The sequence below is a fragment of the Chiloscyllium punctatum genome, chromosome 4 (assembly GCF_047496795.1).
Source record: "Chiloscyllium punctatum isolate Juve2018m chromosome 4, sChiPun1.3, whole genome shotgun sequence".
NCBI lineage: Eukaryota > Metazoa > Chordata > Chondrichthyes > Orectolobiformes > Hemiscylliidae > Chiloscyllium > Chiloscyllium punctatum.
The window spans coordinates 105,928,292-105,955,228 of record NC_092742.1 but is presented as its reverse complement, the minus strand read 5'-3'; the positions used below and the strand labels follow the sequence as shown (position 1 = coordinate 105,955,228).

The window sequence follows — 26,937 nt, the reverse complement described above, 5'->3', positions numbered from 1 at the left end:
GCCAGTGAAGAGATGCTAGCTATGTTAAAACAGGGACTATGAGCAAGTGAAAATGACTTGCTGAAAACAATCCATTTCAGGACAGGACCTGTGGTTGCCAGGATAGGTAACAAACATGGAGGACAGTGTCAACGTTCTGAAACTATCAACTTGATGTAAAAAGCCGATGGTTGAATGGAAAGATGAGGTGACATTCAACATGCAGCTTACTTTCAACCTCACTGGGTCTAGGCCCGACTCAGAAATCTCAGCACATCGTGGTGTATTGAAATGGCAAGCAATACAAATCTCAGTGTCATTTTTTTTACAGGAAGAACGTGAATGTTTTGCTAAGTGGTAAAACAGTCTGTTTGTCTCCTCAAAATAAGAGTATAGGAGAGGATTAGGAAATGGCATTCCGGTAGCAAAACAGTAGATAAGGTTGAACAAAGTGCAGGTGAATCACTGCCACACCTGGAAGGTGTAACAGTGGCCTTGGATAGTAATGATGGTGCTGAAACCAGCAAGTATTGTACCTGCTGTAGTTGTGGGGGGGTACGTGCGTGGAGGAGTGAAGCAGGATGTCCTGGAAGGAACTGTCCCTGCAGAATGCTGACAAGGGAGGGGAAAGTGTGCATCATGGTAGCACTGCTGGAGTGGAGTGACAGAGAACAAGAGGGATTGTATGTGTGCATGCAAGAAAGAGAGGTGGGGGGAGGTGTGGAACGAGGGAACAAGTGTAGGAAATAAGTCAGACACAGTATTGGGCTTTTCATCCATAATGGTAAGGAATCCTTGGTTCAGAGAAAAGATGGACCCTGAAGACCCCCATGAGAATGTGAAACGATCAGAACAGATGTGACGGAGACAGAAAAACTGGTGAATGGAATGGAGGAAGGGCGGTGTGAAAAATATTTAAATCAAGGTAATTATGGGTATTGTGGAATGTTGTACAGGACCTGCTTTAAAAATGGAGAGAGCAATAAAGTTGGTAACAAACAAAGTCAGCCTAAAGTCAATGCTGGGCAAAGTCACAGATATTAAATCTGGGCCAAAATTATTTACGTTTGGACAAGTATTGTGTTTGAGTGACTCAATCAAGTTCTTTGATCAAGCAAGAAAGGCTTGTTGAGGGTAGAGAAGTTGAGTTTCTGTCTTACAAAAGGTATTTGACAAAGTAGTTAACAGGAAGTTTGTTAGAACCAAACAAGTTTTTTTTAGTTAAAACCAATGAGATTTAAGGAATAGTATCAGGAAAACTACCAATATCAAAGCAAAATTCTGCATTTCTTCAAGATATGAAATAAAACCAAGGTGCTGGAAAAACACATCAGGTTTAGAAGCACCTGTGGAGAAAAACACAGAGTTAACATTTCAATTCTGATATAGCTTTTCCTATGACTGTAGAAGGGTGGAAAAGTAATGGGTTTCTGTTGTTAGAAAAAGGAGAAGGTTAGTGAAACAGAAGGGAAGGTTTAGGAAAAATGAGTAGAGGGAGATAAAGATCAAAGGTACCATCCAACAAAATGCAAAGGAACTAGTAATGGTTGTAATGAAAAAGCAAAGCCTTGGCCAAACTAAAACGTTAGCAGTAGAATAAAGGTTAGCTATTACTGAAAGCAAAAATACTGAAAGGGATATTGGTGTAAAACATATAAAAATGAAGATAAGAGCACATGGTTTGAAGTAATTGATCTCAAAGTTGAGTCTGAGAGACTAAGTATTTAATCAGAAAAAAAAATGGTATTATTCCAGCTTGTGTGAACTTAGTTAGAACATCACAGCAGGCCTGGGACCAAAACGTAAGCATGTGAGCACAATGGTGCATTGAAAAAGGCAAGAAAGCAAAAGAACAGGAGATTTGTTCCACAAAGCAGTCACCAAGACTACTTTTGGTCTCCATAATGTACTTGAACACTTGAAATATCGTAACATTCAAGGCTGTGGGCCTTGTGCTGGGAAGTACAGATTTGGCGGTGCAGACTTTAACATAGAATAGCACAGTACAAGAGCAGGCCCTTTGGCTCACAATGTTGTTCTGAACACGATGCCAACTTAAACTAATCCCTTCCACCTGCCCTTGGTCCATATCCCTTCATACCTTGCATATTCACATGCTTACCTAAAAGACCCTTAAATGCCACTATTGTATCAGCATCACCATCCCTGGCAATGCATTGCAGTCTCCTATGACTAAAAAAAACTTATCCCTCCCCTCCTTTGAACTTATCCCCTCACATTCAATGCATGGCCCCTAGCATTATTTCAACTCAAATTTTACAGACTTCTATCAAGACCCCAGACCATCCATCCTCCCACCCCCACCCCACCCCAGGGGAAACAACCTGAGTCTTTCTACCTTCTCCTTACAGCTCATACCCTCTCATATAGCAGCAGCCTGGTAAACCTCTGCACCCTCTCCAAATCCTCCACATTCTTCCAAAAATGTGATGACCAGAATTGAATGCAATGCTCTTCAGTACAAACTAGCTAAAGTCTTATAAAGCTGCAACATTACAACCTGACTCTTGTACCTAAGTGCTCAGACTAATAAAGGCCATATGCCTTCTTTACCACCCCATCTACTTGTGGGGTCACTTTCAGGAAGCTATGGACTTGAACCCCACGGTGGCACAGTGGTTAGCACTGCTGCCTCACAGCGCCTAGCACTGCTGCCTCACAGCGCCAGAGACCCGGGTTCAATTCCCGCCTCAGGTGACTGACTGTGTGGAGTTTGCACGTTCTCCCCGTGTCTGCGTGGGTTTCCTCCGGGTGCTCCGGTTTCCTCCCACAGTCCAAAGATGTGCAGGTCAGGTGAATTGGTCATGCTAAATTGCCCATAGTGTTAGGTAAGGGGTAGATGTAGATGTAGGGGCATGGGTGGGTTGCGCTTCGGCGGGGTGGTGTGGACTTGTTGGGCCGAAGGGCCTGTTTCCACACTGTAAGTAATCTAATCTAAAGTAATCTAATCAAATCTAATCAAGATCCCTCTAAATCAATGCTGTTCAGGGTCCTGCCATAACTGTATTCATTTCCTTAAAATTTAAAATCTCCTGAAGTGCAGCAATTCACATTTACCTGGATGAAACTCCATCTGCCAATTCTCTGCCCATGTCTGCAACTGTGTCCTTTGACAACCTTCGGCACTATCCATAACCCCACCAGTCTTTGTATCACCTCCAAACTTACTAACCCACCAATCTATGTTTTCATCCAAGTCATTTTTATATATATATCACAAATATCAGAGGTCCCAGTAAGGATCCCTGCAGAACACTACTTGTCATGGACCTTCCGCCTGAAAAACACTACCCTCTATCTTTTACAAGCAAGCTAATTCTGAATCTAAGCAGCCAAGTCACTGCAGATCCCATGAATCTTAATCTTCTGAAATGAGCCTACCATGAAGGACACTTGTTGAAAGCCTTATTCAAAATCCATGGTGACAACATCCACTGCTCTATCCTCATCGATCACCTGTGTCACCTGCCCAGTACAAAGCCAAGCTGACTGTCCTTAATTAGGCCATGCTTTTCCAAATGTGTGCAAATCCTATTCCTAAGAATTCTCTCCAATAGCTTCCTAACCACTGATGTGAGAGTCAGTGGTCCAAGGTTTTCTGGATTATTCCTATTTCTCTTCTTGAACAGGGGAGCAACATTAGCTACTCGGCAGTCCTTTAGGACTTCTCTAGTGGCTAGCAAGGATACAAAGATCTTGGTCAGCAATCTGCTCTTGTCTCTCTCAATAACCTGAGGCAAATACCACCTGGCCCTGGGGACATATCCATCTGTTGTTCAAGATATCCAACACCACTCCTTTCTTGATTGCAAAATGCCCAGGCATTTTCGCATGCACCACATTAATCTCCACAGCCTCTCCATCTTTCTCCTGGGTGAATACTGATGCAAATTACTCATTTAGGATATTGTCCACATCTTCTGCAGCCATGCATAAGATCCCTGCTTTGTCCCAGAGTGGTCCTAGCTTCTTCCTATTTATCCTCTTGTTTTTAATTTGGATTGCCTTTAACCAAACTAGCAAGAGTCCTATCATGGCCTCCTCTTTGCTGTCTTAATTAGCTACAAAAGTTCTTTCCCACTTTCTTTACACTACCCACAGGTTGAGTCCAATTTTAGCTTCCTAAACCTTACACATGCTTCTTTCTTTTCGTCTAACAAAATTCTCAACCCGCCTCATTTTCCATGGATCCCTTAACTTGTCACTCCATCCTTACCTAGGCATGCCGGTCCTGATAAGTAGGTCCTTAAACCTTTTTTTCGGGGGGGGGGGGGGGGGGAAGATAGAAGGGGGGCAGTGCCTCAGTGGTTAGCACAGCTTCCTCACAGCGCTAGAGACCTGGGTTCAATTCCAGCCTCCGGCGACTGTCTGTATGGGGTTTGCACGTTCCCCCAGGGTCTGCGTGGGTTTCCTCAGAGTGCTCTGGTCTCCTCCCATAATTCAAAGATGTGGGGGTTAAGTGAATTGGCCATGCTAAATTGCCCAGGTGCATTAGTAAATATAGGTGGAGGAATGGGTCTGGGTGGGTTACTCTTCGTAGAGTCGGTGTGGACTTGTTGGGCCAAAGGGCCTGTTTCCATACTGTAGGGAATCTAATCTACTCTACTCTAATCTAAACAACTGTGTCAAATGTGGAGTTGCCAATAACAGTTGTTCCCAATTAACACTCCCTCGATCCTGCCTAATAGTTGTAATTAGCTCTCCCTAATTTATTACCTTCCTGCAAGGTCCTGACTTATCTTAAAACCTAAGGAGTTGTGATCACTGTTTCCAAAACACTCGCCCACTGAAAGGTCGGTCACCCAGCCAGGCTCATTAGCCAATACAAGGCCCATTACGATCCTTACTCTACTTCGACTATCCACATATTGTCACATAGAAAGCCCTCTTGGATGCACTTGACAAATTCTACACCATCTAAGCCTGTGGCTCGAAGGAAATCCCAGTCAATGTTGGTATGACAACCCTGCTATTATTGCATCTTTCCATAATCTGTCTACGTATTTGTTCTTCAATGACTCAGGGTTATACTGTGGGCCCTCCAACAGCCACCAGAGTGACTGCACCCATCTTATTTTTGTACTCTATCCACATAGGACATAGTGGAGGAGCCCTCCACGATGTCCTAAGTGCAAATGGAACATTCTCCCTGATTAGTAACAAATCCTCTACTTCTTTCACCTCCACATTTCATCCAAGACAACACTGAGCAGTCTCCCTCTCAACCAAGTTTCTGTCATGGTCACATTATAGGCCCACGTACTGATCCAGGTGCTAAGCTCATCTGCCTCACCCATAATACTCCTTGAAACAAATCACTTCAGTCCATCAGTCCCAGCATGATCATTTATCTGTTTCTGCCTGTCCTTCCTTTCAGGATTTTTGGCCCTAACATCCACTTCCCCCTCAATTCCTTCAAGTGCTGACCTGCTGCTCTAGTTCCCAGCCCCCTGCTACTCTAGTTTAAACCTTTCCAAGTAACACTAGTCAAGACAGGAAGAAATGAATTCAGTGGAACATGAAAAATCTGAAACAATGGGTCTACCAAGGCAGTCCTGCTTTTCAATTTAAATGAGGAGGCAGAAGTGAGTTGTTTGGGATTAGGGAACAGTAAGGTGGAGATCAGTGAATGAAAGATCTCCAGAGGAGATACAGTCAGTGACAGTCACAAAAACAATGCTTAACATGGAGGCTGCTGTCTAGGGATGATAGGAATTATGTCTCAGAATAATACCAACACGTTAAGTGACATCAGCATATCTAGTCAATAAGTTTGACGAGAAAGTCAGATTAGACTAGAGAGAAAAGTGCACTCAAGTTAGAGTGAGGGAGGGGAACACAGAAAGCCAATGTCACATTGACAGTTCCCACTGGACAGGTCAAGATTAGGTCAAGGACCACAGAGAGAGGTCTAGATGGAGGGTGAAAGGGCCTGGTGAACAGGGTCAGGATTTCTTCCCAAGGAAACTGGCATGAAGGCAAATGTGACAGTAAGTTTAGATCACATGGGTTCCGGGGGAGCTAGCCAGTTGGATACAAAATTGGCTCGAGGGTAGCAAGTTGCAAGAGAATGGTTGCTTTTCTGTCTGGAGGCTTGGGACCAGCAGTGTGCCACAAGGATTGGTGCTGGGTCCACTGCTTTTCACCATTTACAAAAATGATTTGGATGTGAATATGAGGGGCATGGTTATTAAAGTTTGGAGGTGACACCAAAATTGGTGGTGTAGTGGACAGGTAAGGTGGTTACCTCAGTCCAAAAGGATCAGCTGAGCCGGCGAGCTGAGGAGTGGCAGAGAGTTTCATTGGGATAAATGGGAGGTGTTGCATTTTGGGAATGCTACCTGACGCAGGACCAACAGTTAACAGTCGGGCACTGCAGTGCGCTGCAGAACAGAGACCTAGGGGTTAAGATACATAGTGCCTTGAAATTGGAGTTGCACGTCGACAGGGTAGCGAAGGCGGCGTGTGGCATGCTTGCCTTTATTAGTGAGAACTAGGTAAAAACAATGACTGCCGATGCTGGAAACCAGATTCTGGATTAATGGTGCTGGAAGAGCACAGCAGTTCAGGCAGCATCCAAGGACCAGTAAAATCGACGTTTCGGGCAAAAGCCCTTCATCAGGAAGAACATTGAGCACAGGAGTCATAATGTCATGTTGTGGATAAACAGAACACTGATGAGGCAAATTTTGGAATACCATGTACAACACTAGGTCTCCTTGCTAGAGGAAAGATGTTGTGAAACCTGAGAGAGTTCGGAAAAGATTTACAAGGATGCTGCCAGGATTGGAAGGTTTGAGTTGTAGGGAGAGGCTGAATAGGCTAGGGCTATATTCCCTCAGAGGCTGAAGCGTAACCTTATCATAGAATTATAGAAACCCTACAGTGTGGAAACAGTCCATTTGGCCCAACAAGTTCACACCAACCCTCTGAAGATCAACCCACCCAGACCCATTCCCCTGGGCTACTGTTCCAGTTTTACTCCCTGCTAACGCACCTACCCTACACATCCCTGAACACTATGGGCAATTTAGTATGGCCAATTCACCTAACCTGTAACCTACACGATTAGATTAGATTCCCAAAAGTGTGGAAACAGGCCCTTTGGCCCAACAACTCCACAGTGACCCTCTGAACAGTAACCTACCCAGAGCTATTTGCCTCTGGACTAATTAATGCACCTCACACTATGGGCAATTTACCTGACTTGCACATCTCTGGACTGTGGGAGGAAACCAGAGCACCCGGAGGAAACCCACGCAGACATGGGGAGAATGTGCAAATTCCACACAGACAGAGTCACCTGAGGGCGGAATCGAACCTGATTTCCTGGTGCAGAGGGGCAACAGTGCTAACCACTGAGCCACTGTGCTGCCCAAATAGATTTATGGTCATCGTTCCAGATGTTTCTCGAATTCAAATTATACCATCTCCCATGGCTGGATTCAAACCCAGGTTCCCAGAACATTACCTAGGTCCTTGTATTAATAGTCCAGCGATAATACCGCTCAGCCATAGCCTCCCTAGCCTTTGGATTGTGAGAAGATTCTGAAACACCCAGGGGAAACCCTGGGGAGAATGTGGAAACTCCACACAGATGGTTGCCAGAGGCTGGAATCGAACCCAGGTCCCTGGCACTGAGGCAGCAGTGGTAACCACTGAGCCAAGCTGCCGGCCCTTACAAGGGTCTATAAAATAATGAGGGGCATGGATAGGGTAAATAAGGTATTTTGCCCAGGGTGGGGTGGTCCAAAACTAGAGGGCATATGTTTAAGGTAATGTGGAAAAGATTTAAAAAGAACCTAAAGGGTACCTTTTTCATAGAAGGTGTATAATGAGTTGCCAAAAGGTAGTGGTGTACGGTAGGCATCTGGAAGAGTTTAAAAGGCATCTGGAAGAGTATATGAATAGGAAGGGCTTGGGGAAATGGACTAAATGCTAGTCAAAGGGATTGCAATTTTGGTCAGCACAGAAGAGTGGACCAAATGGTCTGTTTCAGTGAGATATGACTCAATGCCATTTTCCACCCACAATTTACTGAAGTGGAGGCATATGGGATAAAACTGAGTCCTTTGATAAGTACCATTTGTTTGGAAAGTCAGAGGGGATAGTGAATACTCTAGTGGCCCACGTACTATATGCATTTCTGGAGTTAGGCTGTCTACTAATATCCATCTTAGGGCTATTGCTCCCACCATGACTTGGGCCGCCATACTTACTCACCATACTTCCTGCATCAACTTTCACTGGAAAGATGGCAGCTGAGAGAGGTCTACAAAATTATGAGATGCACAGATAAGGTGGATTTTCAGAGGGTTTTTCCAGGGTTGAAATTACAATTACAAGGGGGCACAGGTTCAAGGTGATAGGGGAAACTTTTAGAGAGATGTACAAGGGAAGATTTTCATGCAGAGTGTGGTAGGAGTCTGGTATGCACTGATGAGAGAGGTGGTGACATTTAAGATGCATCTGGATAGTTACATGAATAGGGAATGAATAGAGAGATATGGACCAAATAAGGCCAGGTTTGGTTTTTAGTTTAGGTAGGGCATGATGATCAGCATAGTCACCATGTTGGTTTTTTTTAAGAAAGGTTACTATGTCCTTGAGTTTATTTCCCCCGGAGTAATTGGCCTGGCTCCAACAAGGCTCAGTTTGAAAGTTTTATTGGGGGCCCATTTTGTTTACCCATAATAGATAATGTTTCCAGACTAAGACTTTCATGTCTTAAAAAACTGGTATAATTAAAGGGCAGTGGCCAGCTAGCTGTGTAGCTAGCCTTCATTTAGATCAGAGTTAGTTGCAACAGGGAATGTGTGAAAAAAAAACTGCTGAACTCTCTGCTCTGTCTTGAAACCTGTAAGCCTTTGTTTAATTTTACCTTTTGTGCTAAGGGGTCTGTTTATGGGGATTAGATTAGATTAGATTACCGACAGTATGGAAACACGTCCTTCGGCCCAACAAGTCCACACTGACCCTCCGCAGAGTAGCCCACCCAGACCCATTCCCCTACCCTTTATTTACTCCTGTTGCAAGTATCTTTGGAAGAGCATCATTAAGTCAGCATAGTCTGTCAGGTTTGGATAGGAAGTTATCTGGTATTCTATTTTCTGTTCTTAATGTTTCATTCTGTAATTTTGTAACTAAATTCTGTTTGTTTAAAAAACTCAGCAGTTGGTCCAGCTAATTGAATCCAGGAATATCTACTATATACTTACCTAAAACAAATAGCAAAATTACAACCTGAGCTACCTGCTTAAAAATGTTTTGAGGGGTCGGGCCTGTTCCTGTGTTGTCCTTTCACTTTTGGTTTTCGTTGACTCCTTTCCTTTCTCCCAGTTTCTGAAGTATATTTTCTGATGTTAGTTTCCTCATCATTCTTCCAACATTGCTTCCTTTTTCTGCGCATCCCCCCCCCCCACCCCACACCCCCCACCACCACCCAAACTCAGGATCCCTATCCTTTTGTGGCAAACAAGACCTTCAATCATGTTCAACCCATTTCCTGTATTTCTGCTTTCTGCCCTGTCTGACTTTCCCTTTTGTTTCACTTATCCACTCCTCCCCATACTTAACAAGAAGTTGGTTAACAGCTTAAAGGTAAACAGTTGTTTATTTTCAGATTGAAGGGACATTACAATGTTGTAACTCAAGGCTATTGCAATCACTGTTCTTTTTGATGTGTTCTTGTCACTTGGACTTGAGTATTTGGTATAAAATCAAAGTTTGCAAACAACATTATGTCTTTCAAGGATCCTAACAGTTTTGGAATTCATCAAAGAAGCAAACAGATGACAGAGAAGATTTAACAAAGGCAAGTGTGTAGTGAAATAAAAACAGGTAGTGTTGGAGAAACTCAGCAGAACTTGCAGCATCTGTGGAGACAAAGAGTCCACTATGACTCATTTAGAATTGATGGGGGCTGGAAACGTGGCTTTTGTTTTAAACTGCAGAAAGCAGAGGCCAAACGGTAGCAGAATAATGATACAGAAAAAAGAAATGTTAACTGTAAGTATCAGTAGCAGAAAATAGATCGGCTCTACTAGGAACAAACGCATGCAAGCAAAGCTTTTGGAAAAGTACTTCTGTTTAGGGAGGGGAGAAGTTTCACATTGGTGGTAATGCATTTTGATAGGAAGGGGTAAAGAAAAAGATTTAGATAAAGGAATAAAGTATATAAGCAAATAAGATATGCCACATTCTGGACAGCATTCTTTAGGAAGGATATGAAATGGTTCAAGGGATTTACTACAATAATACCTGGGATAAAGGAGTTAACTGGACACTCAGCATATTCAAATAATGAAAAATTGAAACAGTTCATACGAAACTGTTTCCAGCGTCAGTAAGGTCAATAAGCAGAGAATGCAGATTTTTGCTTGACAAAAATGGACACTTGGTTTATCCCGAATGCTCTTCCTGAAAGGACAATGGAATCAGTTTCAAAGTAACATGGAAGAGGAAATAAATAAGGCAAAATGTGAAAGGGAATGGGATTCATTAGTTCAGCAAACAGCCAGCATAGACACAATGGCTCTAATGCTGTCTTTTGCCCTATCATCCTCAAATGAAAACCAAATGATCTGTGGATGCTGGAAATCAGAAACAAAAAACAGAAAATGCTGGAAAAGTTCAGCAGATCTGACAGCATCTATGGAGAGAAATCAGGGTTGGCGTTTCAGGTCAAGTGACCATTCCTCAGAACTCAATTCTCTCCACAGATGCTGCCTGACCTGCTGAGATTTTTCAGCAGCTTCAATTTTTGATCCTATGATTCTAATAGGTCCCACAAAACTAGTGAACAAAGTAGTGCAATGAGATAACAACATTTGGGTTTTATAATTAACTTTGCATCAATTCCCTGCTGACAGTGGCAAACAGAGGAGCCTCAATTATCTGAAGGACACTGGCAGGGAATATTTTGTTCAGATAATCGAATGCCGGATAACACAGTTTAGCCAAGTGTCGCGATCTTGTACGGATATTCTGAAATTTCGATAATCGACGCCAGATTAACAGGTTCCTCTGTACTCTCTGTCCAAAGAATAGCGCATTCCATTTACCTCACGAATTTGAGGGGAAAATTTCTGCCTACCTTCTCTGGGTAAAGGTAGTACCTCATGAGAAAATCCCTCCATTTATCTGAAAAGTGCCAGGTCAACATTTATATGTCAGTTTGATGTCAGTAATAAATCACAATCCCAGCAATATGATGAACTACCAGTCACTTAGGGTCTTAGTTTAACTTTTGGGTGAAAGGTTAATCAACCTAATCATTTGGGAGTCACCACAATAATCTGAAAGGAGTTGCTCTTGACAGGCACCCTATATATGCTCAATAGCTTCCAACACCATGGCCCACCACTCAATGTGGTATTTTGGAATAAGTTTTTGTTAAACATCAAACCAGCCCAACCAGTTACCCACATACCACAAACAAATGAAACAAAAGATTCAAATGGATAATGTACAAGTAATATACTTACAAACAGTCTAAAGTAGGCTAAAGACTCACTTGGTGAATTCCAACTCATTATATAACTCAGTACAAACTATACATACCTTGCAACTTTCCTGAAGCCCCTTGCACTCTCTTCCAGCTTAAAACCAAGCCGCATTTCTGAAAATTGGAGATCATTATTACCATGTTGTTTACCAATTGAATGTCAGCTTTTATAACAACACTGTAAAACACATTACGAGGAACCATTTTGTGAAGTCCACACATGAGCTGTAATCCACAACAAAGAGCAATTCACCACAGTTTATTTTCTAACAATGCGAAACAGGCATTTCAATTTGTGCTTTAGCAATCTGGGATGGGAGGCACAAACATGAATACAGCATCATCTCTACTTGAAAATGAAAATGAAACTGAGGCATTGGAGCCAGGACTTGGTGCAGGAAGACAGGATAGATATTTGTTTGAAGAAAGGGTAGAATTCATTTCTACTGACTTATCTCAATGGTTAGGTAGCCCGAGAGCAAAGATCTGTGTTCTTAAATGTGCCATTACCATCTAGGCACAGCGGCCACACACAGCACCATAACTCAGCCTAAGTCAATTACGCATTAGGGAGACAACTGCATCACTAACTTTAATGATGTTCGCCATATGACATTGCAAAAGGAAACTTACTGCAAGCAACTGCCTGATTAGCATATCTGAAGCTTTCTCAGAGATATTGCCAACGAACACCGTTGTAGTTGGACCACTGTTTTCATCACTATCACGGCTCCTCTGACTAGAATGGTCTTTCCTTGGTCCAATATGCTTTCCAACCATGGGTACAGAGGTTGGTACCAGAACCTGTGTAAAACACTGCAATGTTTGAATCTATTATTCAAGAAATAGAAACATCGAAGACAATCCTTTGTTCAATGTGGTAATACTGGTTCAAGATCATATCAAGGAATTAAGGACGCCAACTTTCTGAACTTATTGATACCACAGTCCAATGTTCCTGTACAAATTTCATCACTTTAAATAGAAACAATTTGCTCAGACATAAGTTTAGAGATCATAGTAAACTATGCAAAATACTGCAAATCGTGAACATTAGAGGAAGTGGATCTAAAGTTGCAGGAGAATGGCAATTTGACATCCTTGTGTAGTTCAGTTTTTGTTACAAGAATCATAGTGGATAGATTTCATACTCTTAATTGGTCAAAACAGAGTTATGAAGTGGTTACTCTGATAGATTCTCAGGCAATCAATTTTTCCTGATAGAATGAGATATAATACTCCTTTCTGAACCAACCTGTGTGTGGAGGCTGCAAAGAATGAAGGAAAGGAAAGACTACAGAGGAACAAAGAAAAGCACTAATGTTAAAAACCGTAAAAGAGGAGAGAGAAAATGGACAGTGACAAAAGTGGGAGAGGATTCTGGGTAATCCAAGATGGAGGACAGGAAAACCTTCTGGCTATAAGAGCTGCTCTTTTTTTGAGGTATTTTAGATGTTGGAGGTGATGTTCTCTAATTCCAGCAGCAGCAATTACTGTTTTATATGCTGTTGCATTATTTTGGAACTTCGGGAAAAAAGTCAAAACAACAGCAGTTTAAAAGGGAGAAGAGCAGACAAAGGAAGTACATGGTGAGGACAGTGCGGGAGGGAGGGAGACAGAGACAGCAACAACGACAGCACCTAAGTTGGAAGGGGACTAATATACTGCCAGGGAAATGTGCTAGAATTGCTTGGGAGGATTTAAACTAGTAAAGGGCGGGGGAGGGGGGGGACTCAGGGAGATAGTGAGGAAAGAGATAGATCTGAGACAGGTACAGCTGAGAACAGAAGTGAGTCAAACGGTCAGGGCGGCCAGGACTAATAAATTGAACTGCATTTATTTCAATGCAAGAGGCCCAATAGGGAAGGTAGATGAACTCAGGGCATGGTTAGGAACATGGGACCGGGATATCATAGCAATTATGGAAACACGGCTCAGGGATGGGCAGGACTGGCAGCTTAATGTTCCAGGATATAAATGCTACAGGAAGGATAGAAAGGGAGGCAAGAGAGGAGGGGAGTGGCATTTTTGATAAGGGATAGCATTACAGCTGTGCTGAGGGAGGATATTCCCGGAAATACATCCAGGGAAGTTATTTGGGTAGAACTGAGAAATAAGAAAGGGATGATCACCTAATTGGGATTGTATTATAGACCCCCTAATAGTCAGAGGGAAATTGAGAAACAAACTTGCAAGGAGAGCTCAGCTATCTGTAAGAATAATGGGGTAGTTATGGGAGGGGATTTTAAATTGCCAAACATCGACTGGGACTGCCATAGTGTTAAAGGCTTAGATGGAGAGGAATTTCTTAAGTGTGTACAAGATAATTTTCTGATTCAGTTTGTGGATGTACCTACTGGAGAAGGTGCAAAACTTGACCTACTCTTGGGAAATAAGGCAGGGCAGGTGATTGGGGTATCAGTGGGGGAGCACTTTGGGGCCAGCGAAAATAATTCTATTAGATTGAAAATAGGGATGGAAAAAGATAAACCAGATGTAAAAATTGAAGTTCTAAAATTGGAGAAAGACCAATTTTGACGACATTAGGCAAGAACTTTCGAAAGCTGATTGGAGGCAGATGTTCGCAGTTAAAGGGACGTCTGGAAAATGGGAAGCCTTCGGAAATTAGATAAGAATCCAGAGAAAGTATATTCCTGTCAGGGTGAAAGGGAAGGCTGGTAAGTAAAAGGAAGGCTGGCAGGTATAGGGAATGCTGGATGACTAAAGAAATTGAGGAGTTGGTTAAGAAAAAGGAGGAAGCATATGTCAGGTATAGACAGATAGATCGAGTGAATCCTTAGAAAAGTATAAAGGAAGTAGGAGTATACTTAAGAGGGAAATCAGGAGGGCAAAAAGGGGACATGAGATAGCTTTGGCAAATAGAATTAAGGAGAATCCAAAGGGTTTTTCCAAATATATTAAGGACAAAAGGGTAACTAGGGAGAGAATAGGGCCCCTCAAAGATCAGCAAGGCGGCCTTTGTGTGGAGGCACAGAAAATGGGGAAGATACTAAATGAATATTTTGCATCAGTATTTACTGTGGAAAGGATATGGAAGATATAGACTGTAGGGAAATAGATGGTGACATCTTGCAAAATGTCCAGATTACAGAGGAGGAAGTGCTGGATGTCTTGAAACAGTCAAAGGTGGATAAATCCCCAGGACCTGATCAGGTGTACCCGAGAACTGTGGGCAGCTAGAGAAGTGATTGCTGGGCCTCTTGCTGAGATATTGGTATCATCGATAGTCACAGATGAGGTGCCGGAAGACTGGAGGTTGGCAAACGTGGTGCCACTGTTTAAGAAGGGCAGTAAAGACAAGCCAGGGAACTATAGACCAGTGAGCCTGACCTCTGTGGTGGGAATCCTGAGGGACAGGATGTACATGTATTTGGAAAGGCAAGGACCGATTTGGGATCGTCAACATGGCTTTGTGCATGGGAAATCATGTCTCTCAAATTTCATTGAGTTTTTTGAAGTAACAAAGAAGATTGATGAGGGCAGAGCAGTAGATGTGATCCATATGGACTTCAGTCAGGCGTTTGACAAGGTTCCCCATGGGAGACTGATTAGCAAGGTTAGATCTCATGGAATACAGGGAGAACTAGCCATTTGGATACAGAACTGGCTCAAAGATAAAAGACAGAGGGTGGTAGTGGAGGGTTGTTTTTCAGACTGGAGTCCTGTGACCAGTGGAGTGCCACAAGGAACGGTGCTTGGCCCAAGGCTTTTTGTCATTTACATAAACGAGCATAAGAGGTACAGTTAGTATGTTTGCAGATGACACTCAAATTGGAGATGCAGTGGACAGCGAAGAGGGTTACCTCAGATTACAACAGGATCTGGACCAGATGGGCCAATGGGCTGAGAGGTGACAGATGGAATTTAATTCAGATAAATGTGAGGTGCTGCATTTTGGGAAAGTAAATCTTAGCAGACTTATACACTTAATGGTAAGGTCCTAGGGAGTGTTGCTGAACAAAGACCTTGGAGTGCAGGTTCATAGCTCCTTCAAAGTGAAGTCGTAGGCAGATAGGATAGTGAAGGTGGCATTTGGTATGCTTTCCTTTATTGGTCAGAGTATTGAGTACAGGAGTTGGGAGGTCATATTGTGGCTGTACAGGACATTGGTTAGGCCGCTGTTGGAATATTGCGTGCAATTCTGGTCTACTTCCTATCGGAAAGATGTTGTGATACTTGAAAGGGTTCAGAAAAGATTTACAAGGATGTTGCCAGGGTTGGAGGATCTGAGCTACAGGGAGAGGCTGAACAGGCTGAGGCTGTTTTCCCTGGAGTGTTGAAGGCTGAGGGGTGACCTTATAGAGGTCTACAAAATTATGAGGGGCATGGATAGGATAAATAGGCAAAGTCCTTTCCCTGGCGTCGAGGAGTCCAGAACTAAAGGGCATAGGTTTAGGGTGAGAGGGGAAAGATATAAAAGAGACATAAGGGGCAACTTTCTCACACAAAGGGTGGTATGTGTATGGAATGAGCTGCCAGACGAAGTGGTGGAGGTTGTTACAACTGCAACATTTAAGAGGCATTTGGATGGGTATATGAATAGGAAGGGTTTGGAGGGATATGGGCCAGCTTCTGGCAGGTGGGACTAGATTGGGTTGGGCTATCTGGTCGGCTTGGACAGGTAGGACCGAAGGGTCCGTTTCCATGCTCTATGACTCTAAGAGTGTGAAGTGTATACAGTCGAAAATAAAAGTGAAAGACTGAAATAAATACAGGGAGACAAAAAGCAAAAGCAATGGTGAGCACAAACAGATGTAAAGGAATAGAGATTGACTGAGGCACTGCTCATTGTCAAGGAGAAGAATAGATGGAACGAACAACGCTTACAAGGAACTGACAAAGGAGACAGTCAGAACACAGACAAAAAGCAGAGATACGTAGCACAAAAAAAGATGAAAAGAAGTTTTCCATTTGTATGGTTGAGAACACCACAAATCTAAAATGCATCCCAGAATGCAAAATGCAATTTGTTTATTTAAGTTTCAGAAGGCTAATCAAAGGTTCTGCTTCTAAAATTGCCAATAAAACTTTAAAATTTAACAAGTTCAGGATAGAATACAGTGCTGCATATGAAGGTAAAGTATGGAGAAGCATCAATTGTAGGTATTTTGCTGGATTTGTGGAATAGTGTTCAATAAAAAAAGTGGGACAGCACAGTGGCTCAGTGGTTAGCACTGCTGTAGAATGGGATGTTCTTCAAAGGGTCGCTGCAACCTCAATGGACCCAATGGCCTGCTTCCACACACTATGAATTCTATGAAAAAAGCATACAGTCTCAAAGCCAGAGATAGAACTAAATGGATTCCACCCTGTCAATGTTATAACATGGTGAGGCTTTTGAACATGTTTACATCTTTCAGCGTTTTGTAAGCCTAAAAATTAAACAATTCTGGTGAGGTTATGCTAAGACTATAAAATGGATGGATCAACTGGATCAAATGGAACAGAGTACATAGTTTGTCATTCCAAAAATTGGGAGCTAGAAATGTTGAAAATGCCACAATGAAAAACAAGAAAATTAAAATGAGAAGCAGCTGAGCTGCAAAGTTAGTTTAATTCCTATAAAATATCTTATCCATAATTTCTACATTTAGCGGTCTCACCATGGCTAATCCACAATTATCTCCACAGTTCGTCTGAATAATATCATAGCCCAAATTATGTCTCAACGTTTCCATCATTTAAGATTAGAATATTTATCAATGCACCATTGTCCTTTAACAAAAACTGAACGACTTGTCAAAGAACAAGCATCTGCAATATATATTAAGAACATCGACTCTTGATTGCCACAAAGTAACTTACACAATTACCATAAATTAGCCATTTGCACACAGTAACAGAATCCACTTAGCCAAGTTTTACAATGCAGTTTCAACGTAATTACGGAACACTAAATTCTAACTTAGAGAAAATACATCATGTTGGGTCTATGTAGAAATTAACAAGATACTGTTTTGTGGCATTGATCATAGTCAACAGGGAAGTTTTCCTGATGTTTCAGCAGGGAGGAGGCTGGAAGGTTGCAACTGAGATCTAACAGGACTGGAAGCTTTGTCCATTTCTTCAATCAACCAAAATCTGTTGGCAACACTTGTTCCTGGAAGAATTCTATTCTCCCAGTTTCTCTATTTCTGCCACTTGTTCTAACTTTCCATAATAGTGCTTCCAATTAATCTTCATGTTTCAACAAGTGAAGGATCTCCCCTAATGCTGGTTGACGGCACTCAGCCATGTCCATTAGTGTTCTCAGACTTCTGCTTTCAACTTGAGAAAAACAGCTCTCTTGCTCTTCTTCTCACAAAACAATGGCCTCTGCACTCTTCAAATCAGCCCTGTCATTTCTGCCACCTTCAAGATGCCATGATCAAACCATCGTCTCCTCCCCTCTCAGTACTCCAAAGGGCCATGCCCACCTCAGCAACTGTTGCACTCCTCAATCTCACTCGAACAGCCCTTCCCCACAGCACGTATTTGAGCAAACTACACCTGCTCTTTTGCCTCCTCCCTAGGTCCGAACATTTCTTCCAGATGAAAGTAACATATGAATACTTTCCAATTTAGGAGATCATATTCGCTGCTCACAATGTGCTCATCTCTGCACTGGGCAGACCAAACACATGTCATACCAGCTGCCCAGACCTCCATACAGTCACAACAAGTGTGACCTCAAGTTTCTGATTGTGTTATTTTAATTCACCTTAAAAATATGGCACTTTGAGCATCATACTTGAAACACAGAATTACACTGAAATTATAGCACAGAAACAGGACATTTGGCCTAATTCTGTTTTGGTATTACCTCTTGCCCTGTTGCCATATTTGTTAATTTCCATTTTTCTACCAGTAGTTCTCTTAAATTATGTCATGTTCTCAACTGTATATGACTAATTCCAAGAATTAATTCTGATTACATACAAGATGCCCTTCTCTTTTTGCTGTTTAAATAAAATGTTTGGTGTGAGGAATTAGTGTCCATAATTCTACACATGGAATCTCCAAGTTCAGCAAGGGTGCCTGGAGATTTCACTGAGGAATTAAAAAAAGGTGTTCAGGGAAGTAGGAGAAAAGGGCAAAAGGAACTGATTTCATACAATGATTAATGTTCAGTTATAAACTGCCAATGGCAGCGGTCCCAGAACAGGTTACCTGTTTGCCCTCTGTTGGGCAACGGTTCATGGTGTACAGCATGGAGACCTGAAAAGGGGGAGGGAGACAACAACAGTATAAATACAACATATCTTACAGAACATGGGAATAAGTTTTTGTCACACATGGAAGACAGTTTTACAAATGGCACTTCCTATTCTAAACTGATCCCAGTCTGTTGTTAATCTATTTGCATGCACTAATAAATGAAGGTACCAAAACTTCCACATAAACCACTCTGAATATGGAATGACTTTTCAATGGATGTAACTGAAAATTAAGAAGTTTTAAAAAGGTGGTTTTTCCAAGGATGTTCACTTCAAACAGAGCTCAAATTACAACTCAATCATCAAATATGGTCGTGCTCAACTTAACTTTTTTTTTCTCTCCGAACTGCAAAAATGCCTACTTTGAGTTTACATTTTCACCCATTTCAATTTATACTGCCAGATTCTACTGAAAACTGTTAAGAACATTTATAAACAAAAGCTCTCATCTACACTGTGATTCACAAGACCATTGCTAATTGTCACCTCTGCACTTTTTCGACCTACCCCATATCTTTTGATTCTCTGTGTTAAAGACACAGTCATTAATTTTGAAATAAAAAAAACAACTGAGCACCCACAACTCTTGGTGTAGAGCATTCAAAGGATCTCTACTCTTAATGTTGAAACTATTCATCTGAATCCTTAATTAGTTGACTGCTAATTCTGAAACTATGAACAATAGTTTCCAGACTCTTCAGGCAAGGAAAATAGGCTGCCAGCTCATTGAGGAATTTTACATTAATAAGATCAAATCAATTTTCCTAACTTTCAGATAAAACAGGCCCATTTTGCTCATCTCTGACCTCATCATTACACCCCTATTTCCTATGTTCCTATTAGGCAGCCCTCTCATTTCAGAAAGATGTATTTACCTCAAGATTAAGCAGAGTGTGTAATTTCCCAAGAAAAGTCTTAGATTGGTTCAGAAACCATAAGATAATTCATGAAAGAGATGCAAGAATTTTCATTTTTACTTATTAATGGATCACTTCAATTTAGTTACTTATATTCACACAGTGGCATTAATATTTCATTTAGTGTGAGGCATAGAATATTAAATCAGTCTAATTTCCTTTTCTTTCTTAATGGGATTATTCAAATCATTTATCTTCAGGGATTGCACAAGCTTTCAGCTTTTAATAAACTAAAGTAGTTTGTTTCGAATCAGGAGATAGGTTTTTCCCTCACTCTACGCGAATGGGTCACACTCAGAACAGTAATAGGATTATTACTTCAGCACTCTGGGTTCAAAGACCAAAGTTTCCAGGTCCCTGTTGTAATTGGACGCGAGCACTTCTTAATGGCATAAATTGAGTTGTAGCCAGAGGGTCCCTGACACATTAATACTGGTCTGGGCAGCATTGAATAATACTGCAGAAAAGATTGAATGCTTACAGAAGCAAGAAAGTGATTACAAAAAATAAACCAATTGTTATGAGCATTCAAAAATGGGAAATAACATTTCTTTTACATTTGGACTGTTCATTTCATTTCTACATTTCAAATAAACCAGTCCTCAACACAAATTTGGTTCTAATCCTCAAAATCAAAACATTTTGAAATAGAAAAATAAACGACTGGAAACATTCAAGAGGTCTGACAGCATCTGAGGAGAAAGAGTGGATGTAATGTTCAGAACTGTGACCTCTCGTCAGTACTCAAGGTCATACGTCTGGCACAAAACTGGCTCTTCTTCCAAGGTTACTATATCCTTGAGAACTTTTTCCCAATTAATTTTTATCCCCCCCAGAGAGGGGACTCCAACTAGGCTGGGTTTGAAAGTTTTATTGGGGCCCTTTTGTTTACCTGAACAGTTTATATCTCCAACCTAAGACTTTGATGTCTGAATAAAAAATGGTCTAACCAAAAGGATAGTGGCCAGCTAGCTATGTAGCTCGCCTTCATTTACATTGGAGTTTTTTTTAAATTCAGTTCAGAACTTTAGTGGGTTCAGTGGCAGCTGAGTGGGGAAAAGGTTGCAGGATCTTTTCTCTCTCTTTCTGCCCTTCTGACTTCACAAACTGCAAGCTGGCTGTGTCATTTTTAGTCATTGTGCTAAGGGACGTGTGTAATGGGACTGTTGGAAGTATTTTCAGAACAGCATCATGACATTGGGTTTGGAGAAGTTATCTGGTATTCTATTTTCTGTTTGCTACAGTTCATTCTGTAATTTTTTAAATAAATTGTTTGCTTAAAACTTGGCAGCCAAACCAGCTACTCTAGAAATATCCACTATACGCTTAGCTCAAACAACCAGCAAAGTTACACTCTGGGCTACTTGCTTAAAAGTGTTTTGAGGGGTCTGGCCGAGTCCATAACACCTCTGAAATTTTAACTGTTTCTCCCTCCAACACTGCCACACCTATTGGGTATTTCCAGCATTTTGTGATATCAGTTCAGATTTCCAGCATTGCTTTTGAGGTAAGGTAGAACTTGCTACCAGAGGTCAGTGGTAAATAGCATACATGTGCTCAAGGGGAATACTGGACAAGCAAAACAGAATCAAAGTTTGCAATGATAAATTGAAATGAAGAAACATTGGAGAAGGGTCAAGAGAAACATGACAATGGCACGGACTGGTTCGTGTGAATGGCCTGTTTCTGTGTTATATATCCTTTGCAATCCTATGTAATAGTAAAGCATTTTGCCCTGTTGTTCAATAGCATTAACATTTAAATTGAGCATCCAGACAGCCGTACACTAAAATACTTTCCCCGATGTCTTTTTTCTGTAACAGCACACTGTCATTTGAACTATCACTTTTCAATCTGAACCTTTATGCTTTATGAACCAACCATTAACTAATTCACAGCAACTGCTTAGTCTATTAACAGAAGGCCTTCTGCACTTTCAAATATGATAAATTCTATTTTTTCACGTTTGAAACTATTAAGTTTCTGTCCGACACCAAACATATTTTGTGCTGGAAATCATAACAACGGGGCTGGGAAAATTTAAAGGTTAATGGATGTGATGGAATGTTGGCCTTTACCTCAAGAGAGCTGAAAAGCAAAGGATTACTTCACCAATACTCTGGTTAGACCTCATCTGAAGTGCTGCATTAGTTCTGAGCTTTCCACCTTTACTGCCTTGTCGAGAACACTTTGCTGATTGATCAAAACAATACCAGGAAGAAGACAGTTAATTTTTAAAGGCATGGTTGCATGGACAAAGCTTGCACTCCTCCTTTGAATACAGGTTATTGAGACTGTCCTAATTGAGGTATTTAAAATGACATGGGGAGTCAACAGGGTAAGTATAGTGAAATCAGAACAATTTGGCTGAACTTTAAGATTACACTTCCATCCCCCATGATGTCAAGAAGCACTTCATAAAGTAGTGGAAACAAGGAAGCATTACCCATAACTCCAACAAAAAAAACTGTTTAAAGTGGGGGGGGGGGGGGGGAAATCAACCATTTCAAGACCAAGATTGAAAGCTTTTGGTTAGATAAGGGCATGAAGAAGGGTGACTGGACCAAAGCATGTAGACAGTGTTAAAATATTGATCAAATAAACGAATTGAATTGTGAAACCAGGGCCAAGGAGCTAAATGGAGCATTCTTATTTCAGGCAACATCAGGCAAAGTATCGAATTTCAAAGGATCACTAATTGTAGGGGAAAAATCTCTTCTTTACTACCTGTCAGAACTAGGAAGACAAAATAATTAAAGAATTAAACTTGTGCAAAGAACTAGATACTCTAGTGTTAAATGTTAAAAAAGATTAGCAGGTCCAAGAGTTTTGCTTTAACCATTTATTCCACCTGCATTATATAAAACATCAAGTTAGTCATGGATAAGGGAGCAGATTTTAATTAAAATATCATTCAAACATAATCACAGGCTAACTTCACTTGTATCTCCAATTTGGTTCCAGGCACCATTACAAGCTATCAACATTTTTGGACAATAACACCCAAGCTTGGTAATACTTACAGTTGTGGCAGGTGTCATTATTCCCATTGGTACAGGAATTACAGGTGCCCCTAAAAATAGTAAACATAATGTTGAAAATGTCAAACAGATCTTGGTTCCAATTTAGCAGCTCATGCTACTCTATCCAGGTAGAGATCCACCAGAGCACACATTAAGGCTAGAACTTTTTATATGCCTATATCTCTATACTTTGGGAGAGATAGTGGACTATTACTCCAGAAACCCTGTTCAACTCCCATCACAGTAGGTGGAACTTAAATCAACCTAAAAATTTGGAAAATAAAGCTAATTTTAGCAAGTGACAACAATAATTATCATGAATTTCCCTAAAAGCACATGTGATACACTGATATGTTTTAGGGAAAGAAATCTGTTATTCTTACCCAGTCTGGCCTACACGTGACGCCTTATGCATTGCAATGCGGCTGACACTTAACTGTCCTGAAATGGCCTAAAGATGTCTCTTAGTTCAAGGACAATAATAGATGTGCAACTTATGCTAGCAGTATCCACATTTCATGTAAGAATAAACAAACTACATGTACTCACCAAACTATAAGAATACCTGCACATAAATGATAGCAAAAGACAGACTGCTGAGAAGACACATTTCAGTTTAATTTTTACTGCTTAATGAAAATAACTTATTCAATTTACATACCAGGTGGCACAGAAGGAGGAAATCCTGCAAATTGTGGAGGAGGAATACCCGGTGGTAGTGGAGGTATTCCCAAAGGAGGGCGATTCATGTGTGGTGGAAACGACATTTCTTCAGCACCAACCTACAAGAAACAATAGTTACAAGATTCAAAATTTTCTAACTTTGCTGCAATAAGGCAGATTTGTCAGAAAGTTTACACAAGAAATTAAGACACTTAATTATAATGATTATAACAAAGGCTTTCAGACATCTGCCGTGCCAACAAACATCACAGGCCCACTCAAACTCACCACTTGCCCAAGTTAAACAACATTCAGGGCTCTCTGGGCCATGATGTTTGACTGAATTGATTGAATGCATCCAGTGCTGTTTTGTCATTATCGCCTCTTGACAGTCACCAGCTTGAAGGAGAGAACCTTGTGATCCCACAATCCAGTTTCTCAGTCCAGAAAACAAACAGTACCCTAGCCCGGAAGAACCCAAGAGGAAATAGCTTCCAATTCCATGAACACTCAAATATTATCTTTGTATTTTGGATCTAATTTGCTAGCTCCCATCTAAATTCTGACCAGCATGCCATATTGGGTATTTTCAGACGTCAGGCCACAGCCACTACATCATCCTCACCAACCCTACTGTCACTTGCTTGCAGCAAAAATGATGAGAAAATACAGTGAAGCATAAAAATAGTGAATGCTCTTAATAATTTAAGTTGGCAAAGTGATGTCAGCAAACAGAGGACTTTGGTTCAAAATAACTTAACAAAAGAAATCAAAGACATTAACAACACCCGGGGGGTGGGGAGAAAGCAGTTGGCCTGATCACAAATTCACTAACGATGAAAGGTGACGGAAACAGATTCAAAAAAGCATTGAAAAATAACGATGAGGAAAGAGTGAGTAAATGAGCCCAGACAGCTTTTTCAAAAGGTTAGGCACAGCGCAATGGATTGAGTTAAGGGATAGCTCTTTCAAGGGTTCATCATAGTACAATGGATTGTTCAGCCTCTTCATCCAAGGCAATGCTGCACAAGCTTGGAAAAGCATTTTTAGAACAACATGATTCAATCTTTACTGAAGCGTGATTACGTCAATTTATAAAGTATTTTGACAGACAATTTAGAACAAGTGACATAGAACCTCCTCCTTTCCTCGTCCTGAGGACAGAACACAGCAAATTAGGCAGGAAATTAAAAAGTAGGTCCTCTAGGGTAGTAAAATCTGGATTACTTAGGGTGCCAAAAGCTAGTGAGAGTAGGAATAGGAGGATAGAGCAGATGTGCAATGCGGTTTAGAAACTGGTCCAAGGGAGAAGGATGCACATTTTTGCATCTGAGGAATCTCTTCTGGGGTAGAAGTGACCTGAATAAGAAGAACAGATTGCACCGGAGTTGGAAGGAGTCTAATTTACTGGTGGGGAGATTTGCCAGAGGAGCTCAGGAGAATTTAAACTATTAAGGAGAAGACCCAAGGAAAAAGGGAAAAGAGAGATCAGTTTTAGATTGGTGCAGTTTGACACAATCAAGCAGTCACGGCAGGTAGGAACAAAGCAGAGAACAAGGTAGGGCTGATACAATAAACTAGAAGAAAGTGAGGACTGCATTAAAAGTGGGGATACATTAAACTACATTTATACCAATGCAAGAGGAATGCGACATGCTGACAGATAAGGCAGATGAGCTCAGGATATGGTTGGGAACATGGGACTGGGATATCACAGATATTACAGAAATGTGTCTCAGGGATGGGTAGGATTGGCAGGGTATAGATGCTAAAAGTATAGAAAATGGGACAAGATGTTATGGCTATACTTGGAGGATATTCATGGGAGTAGGTCAAGGGAAATTATTTGGGTGGACCTGAGAAGAGATGATCACCTTTTTGGGATTGTACTGCAGACAACCGCTCCCCTCAAAACAAAGGTCAGCTAGAAATTGAGCAGCAAATTTTAAGGTGATCTCCATTATCTGAGAGAATAATATAGGGGCTAATGGTAGGGGATTTTAACTTTCCAAACAAGGACTGTGACGACCATAGTGTTAAGGGCTTGGATGGAATGGAATTTGTTAAGTGTGCACAAGAAAACTTTGAGATTCAGTATGTAGGTGTACCTACTGGAGAAGGAGCAAAACTTGATCTTCTCTTGGAAAAATAAGACAGGGCAGGTGACAGAGGTGTCCATGGGGAAGTACTCTGGGACCAGTGACCATAATTCTCTTAGCTTCAAAATTGTGATAGAAAAGTATATACCAGATCTAAAAGTTAAAGATTAAATTGGAGGGAGGTCAATTTTGACGGTACAAGGCAACGCGATGGCGCAGTGGTTAGCATTGCTGCCTCACAGCACCAGGGTCCCAGGTTTGATTCCAGCCTCAGGCGACTGTGTGGAGTCGGCACATTCTCCCAGTGTCTGCGTGGGTTTCCTCTGGGTGCTCCAGTTTCCTTCCACAGTCCAAAGATGTGCAGGTTAGGTGATTTGGCCATGCTAAATTGCCCACAGTGCTAGGTGCATTAGTCAGAGGGAAATGGGTCTGGGTGGGTTACTCTTCGGAGGGTGGGTGTGGACTGGTTGGGCCGAAGGGCCTGTTTCCACACTGTAGGGAATCTAATCAAGAACTTTCAAAAGTAGATTGGGGGTGGATAGTCACAGGTAAAGGGGCAGCTGGAAAATGGGAAGCCTTCAAAAAAGTGACAATGAAAGACCGTATATGTCTCTGTTAAGGTGAACGGCAAGGCTGGTAGGCGTCGGTAATGCTTGATGACTACTGAAATTGAGGTTCTGGTGAAGAAAAAGATGGAAGCACATGTCAGGTATAGACAGAAGGCATGGAGTGAATCCCTAGAATAAGAGCAGTTGAGAGGGAGATCAGGAGAGCAAAAAGGGGACACGAGACAGCTTTGGCAAACAGCATTATGTAGAATCCCTTGGGATTCTCCTAATATATGCAGAACAAAAGGGTAACTAGGGAGAGAATAGGGCCCATAAAAATCCGCAAGGCTGCACAATTGTGGAACCGCAGGAAATAGGAATGATACCAAATGGGTAGATGTACCCTAGAACTTTGTGGAAAGCTAGGGAAGAGGGCCCCTTGCTTAGTTATTTGTATTGATAGCCACAGAGGAGGTGCTGGAAGACTACAGGTTGCCTAACACGATACCACTATTTAAGAAAGGTGGTAAAGAGCTATAGACTGGTGAGCCTGATATCAGTGGTGGGCAAGTTGTTGGAGGTGATCCTAAGGGAAAGGATTTACATGTATGTGGAAAGGTAAGCACTGCTTAGAGAGAGTCAACATCCCTTTGCGCATGGGAAATCGTGTCTCACTAACTTGAGTTTTTTTTAAAAGAAACAATGAAGAGAATTGAAGGCGGCAGAACAGTGGACGTGATCGACATGGACTTCAGTAAGGTATTTGACAAGGTGCCACAAGGTAGACTGGTTAGTGAGGTTAGATCACGTGGAATGCAGGTAGAACTAGCCATATGGATACAGATTTGGCTCGAAGGTAGAAGACAGAGGGCGGTGGTGGAGGCTCTCTTTTCAGACTGGAGGCCTGAGACCAGCAGTGTACCACAAGGATCAGTGCTAGGTCGACTGCCTTTTGTCATTGATA

The 26,937-nt window shown here is 41.6% G+C and overlaps 1 protein-coding gene across 4 annotated transcripts in view; it reads right to left on the bottom strand.

Annotated features, from left to right (window-relative positions):
* Positions 1–26,937, bottom strand: part of LOC140476621 (RNA-binding protein 25-like) — a 93,423-nt gene that overhangs the window by 39,042 nt on the left and 27,444 nt on the right. For 3 of the 4 annotated variants that reach the window (XM_072569507.1, XM_072569505.1, XM_072569508.1), the window contains exons 2-6: positions 23,325–23,445; positions 22,664–22,713; positions 18,677–18,724; positions 12,140–12,322; positions 11,563–11,620 (exon numbers count right to left, since the gene is read on the bottom strand). In XM_072569507.1, coding sequence (XP_072425608.1) covers positions 11,563–11,620; positions 12,140–12,322; positions 18,677–18,724; positions 22,664–22,713; positions 23,325–23,430 — 445 coding nt within the window. In that variant the 5' untranslated portion in view covers positions 23,431–23,445. The remainder of the gene's footprint in view (positions 1–11,562; positions 11,621–12,139; positions 12,323–18,676; positions 18,725–22,663; positions 22,714–23,324; positions 23,446–26,937) is intronic. The other variant, XM_072569506.1, reaches the window with a different exon arrangement.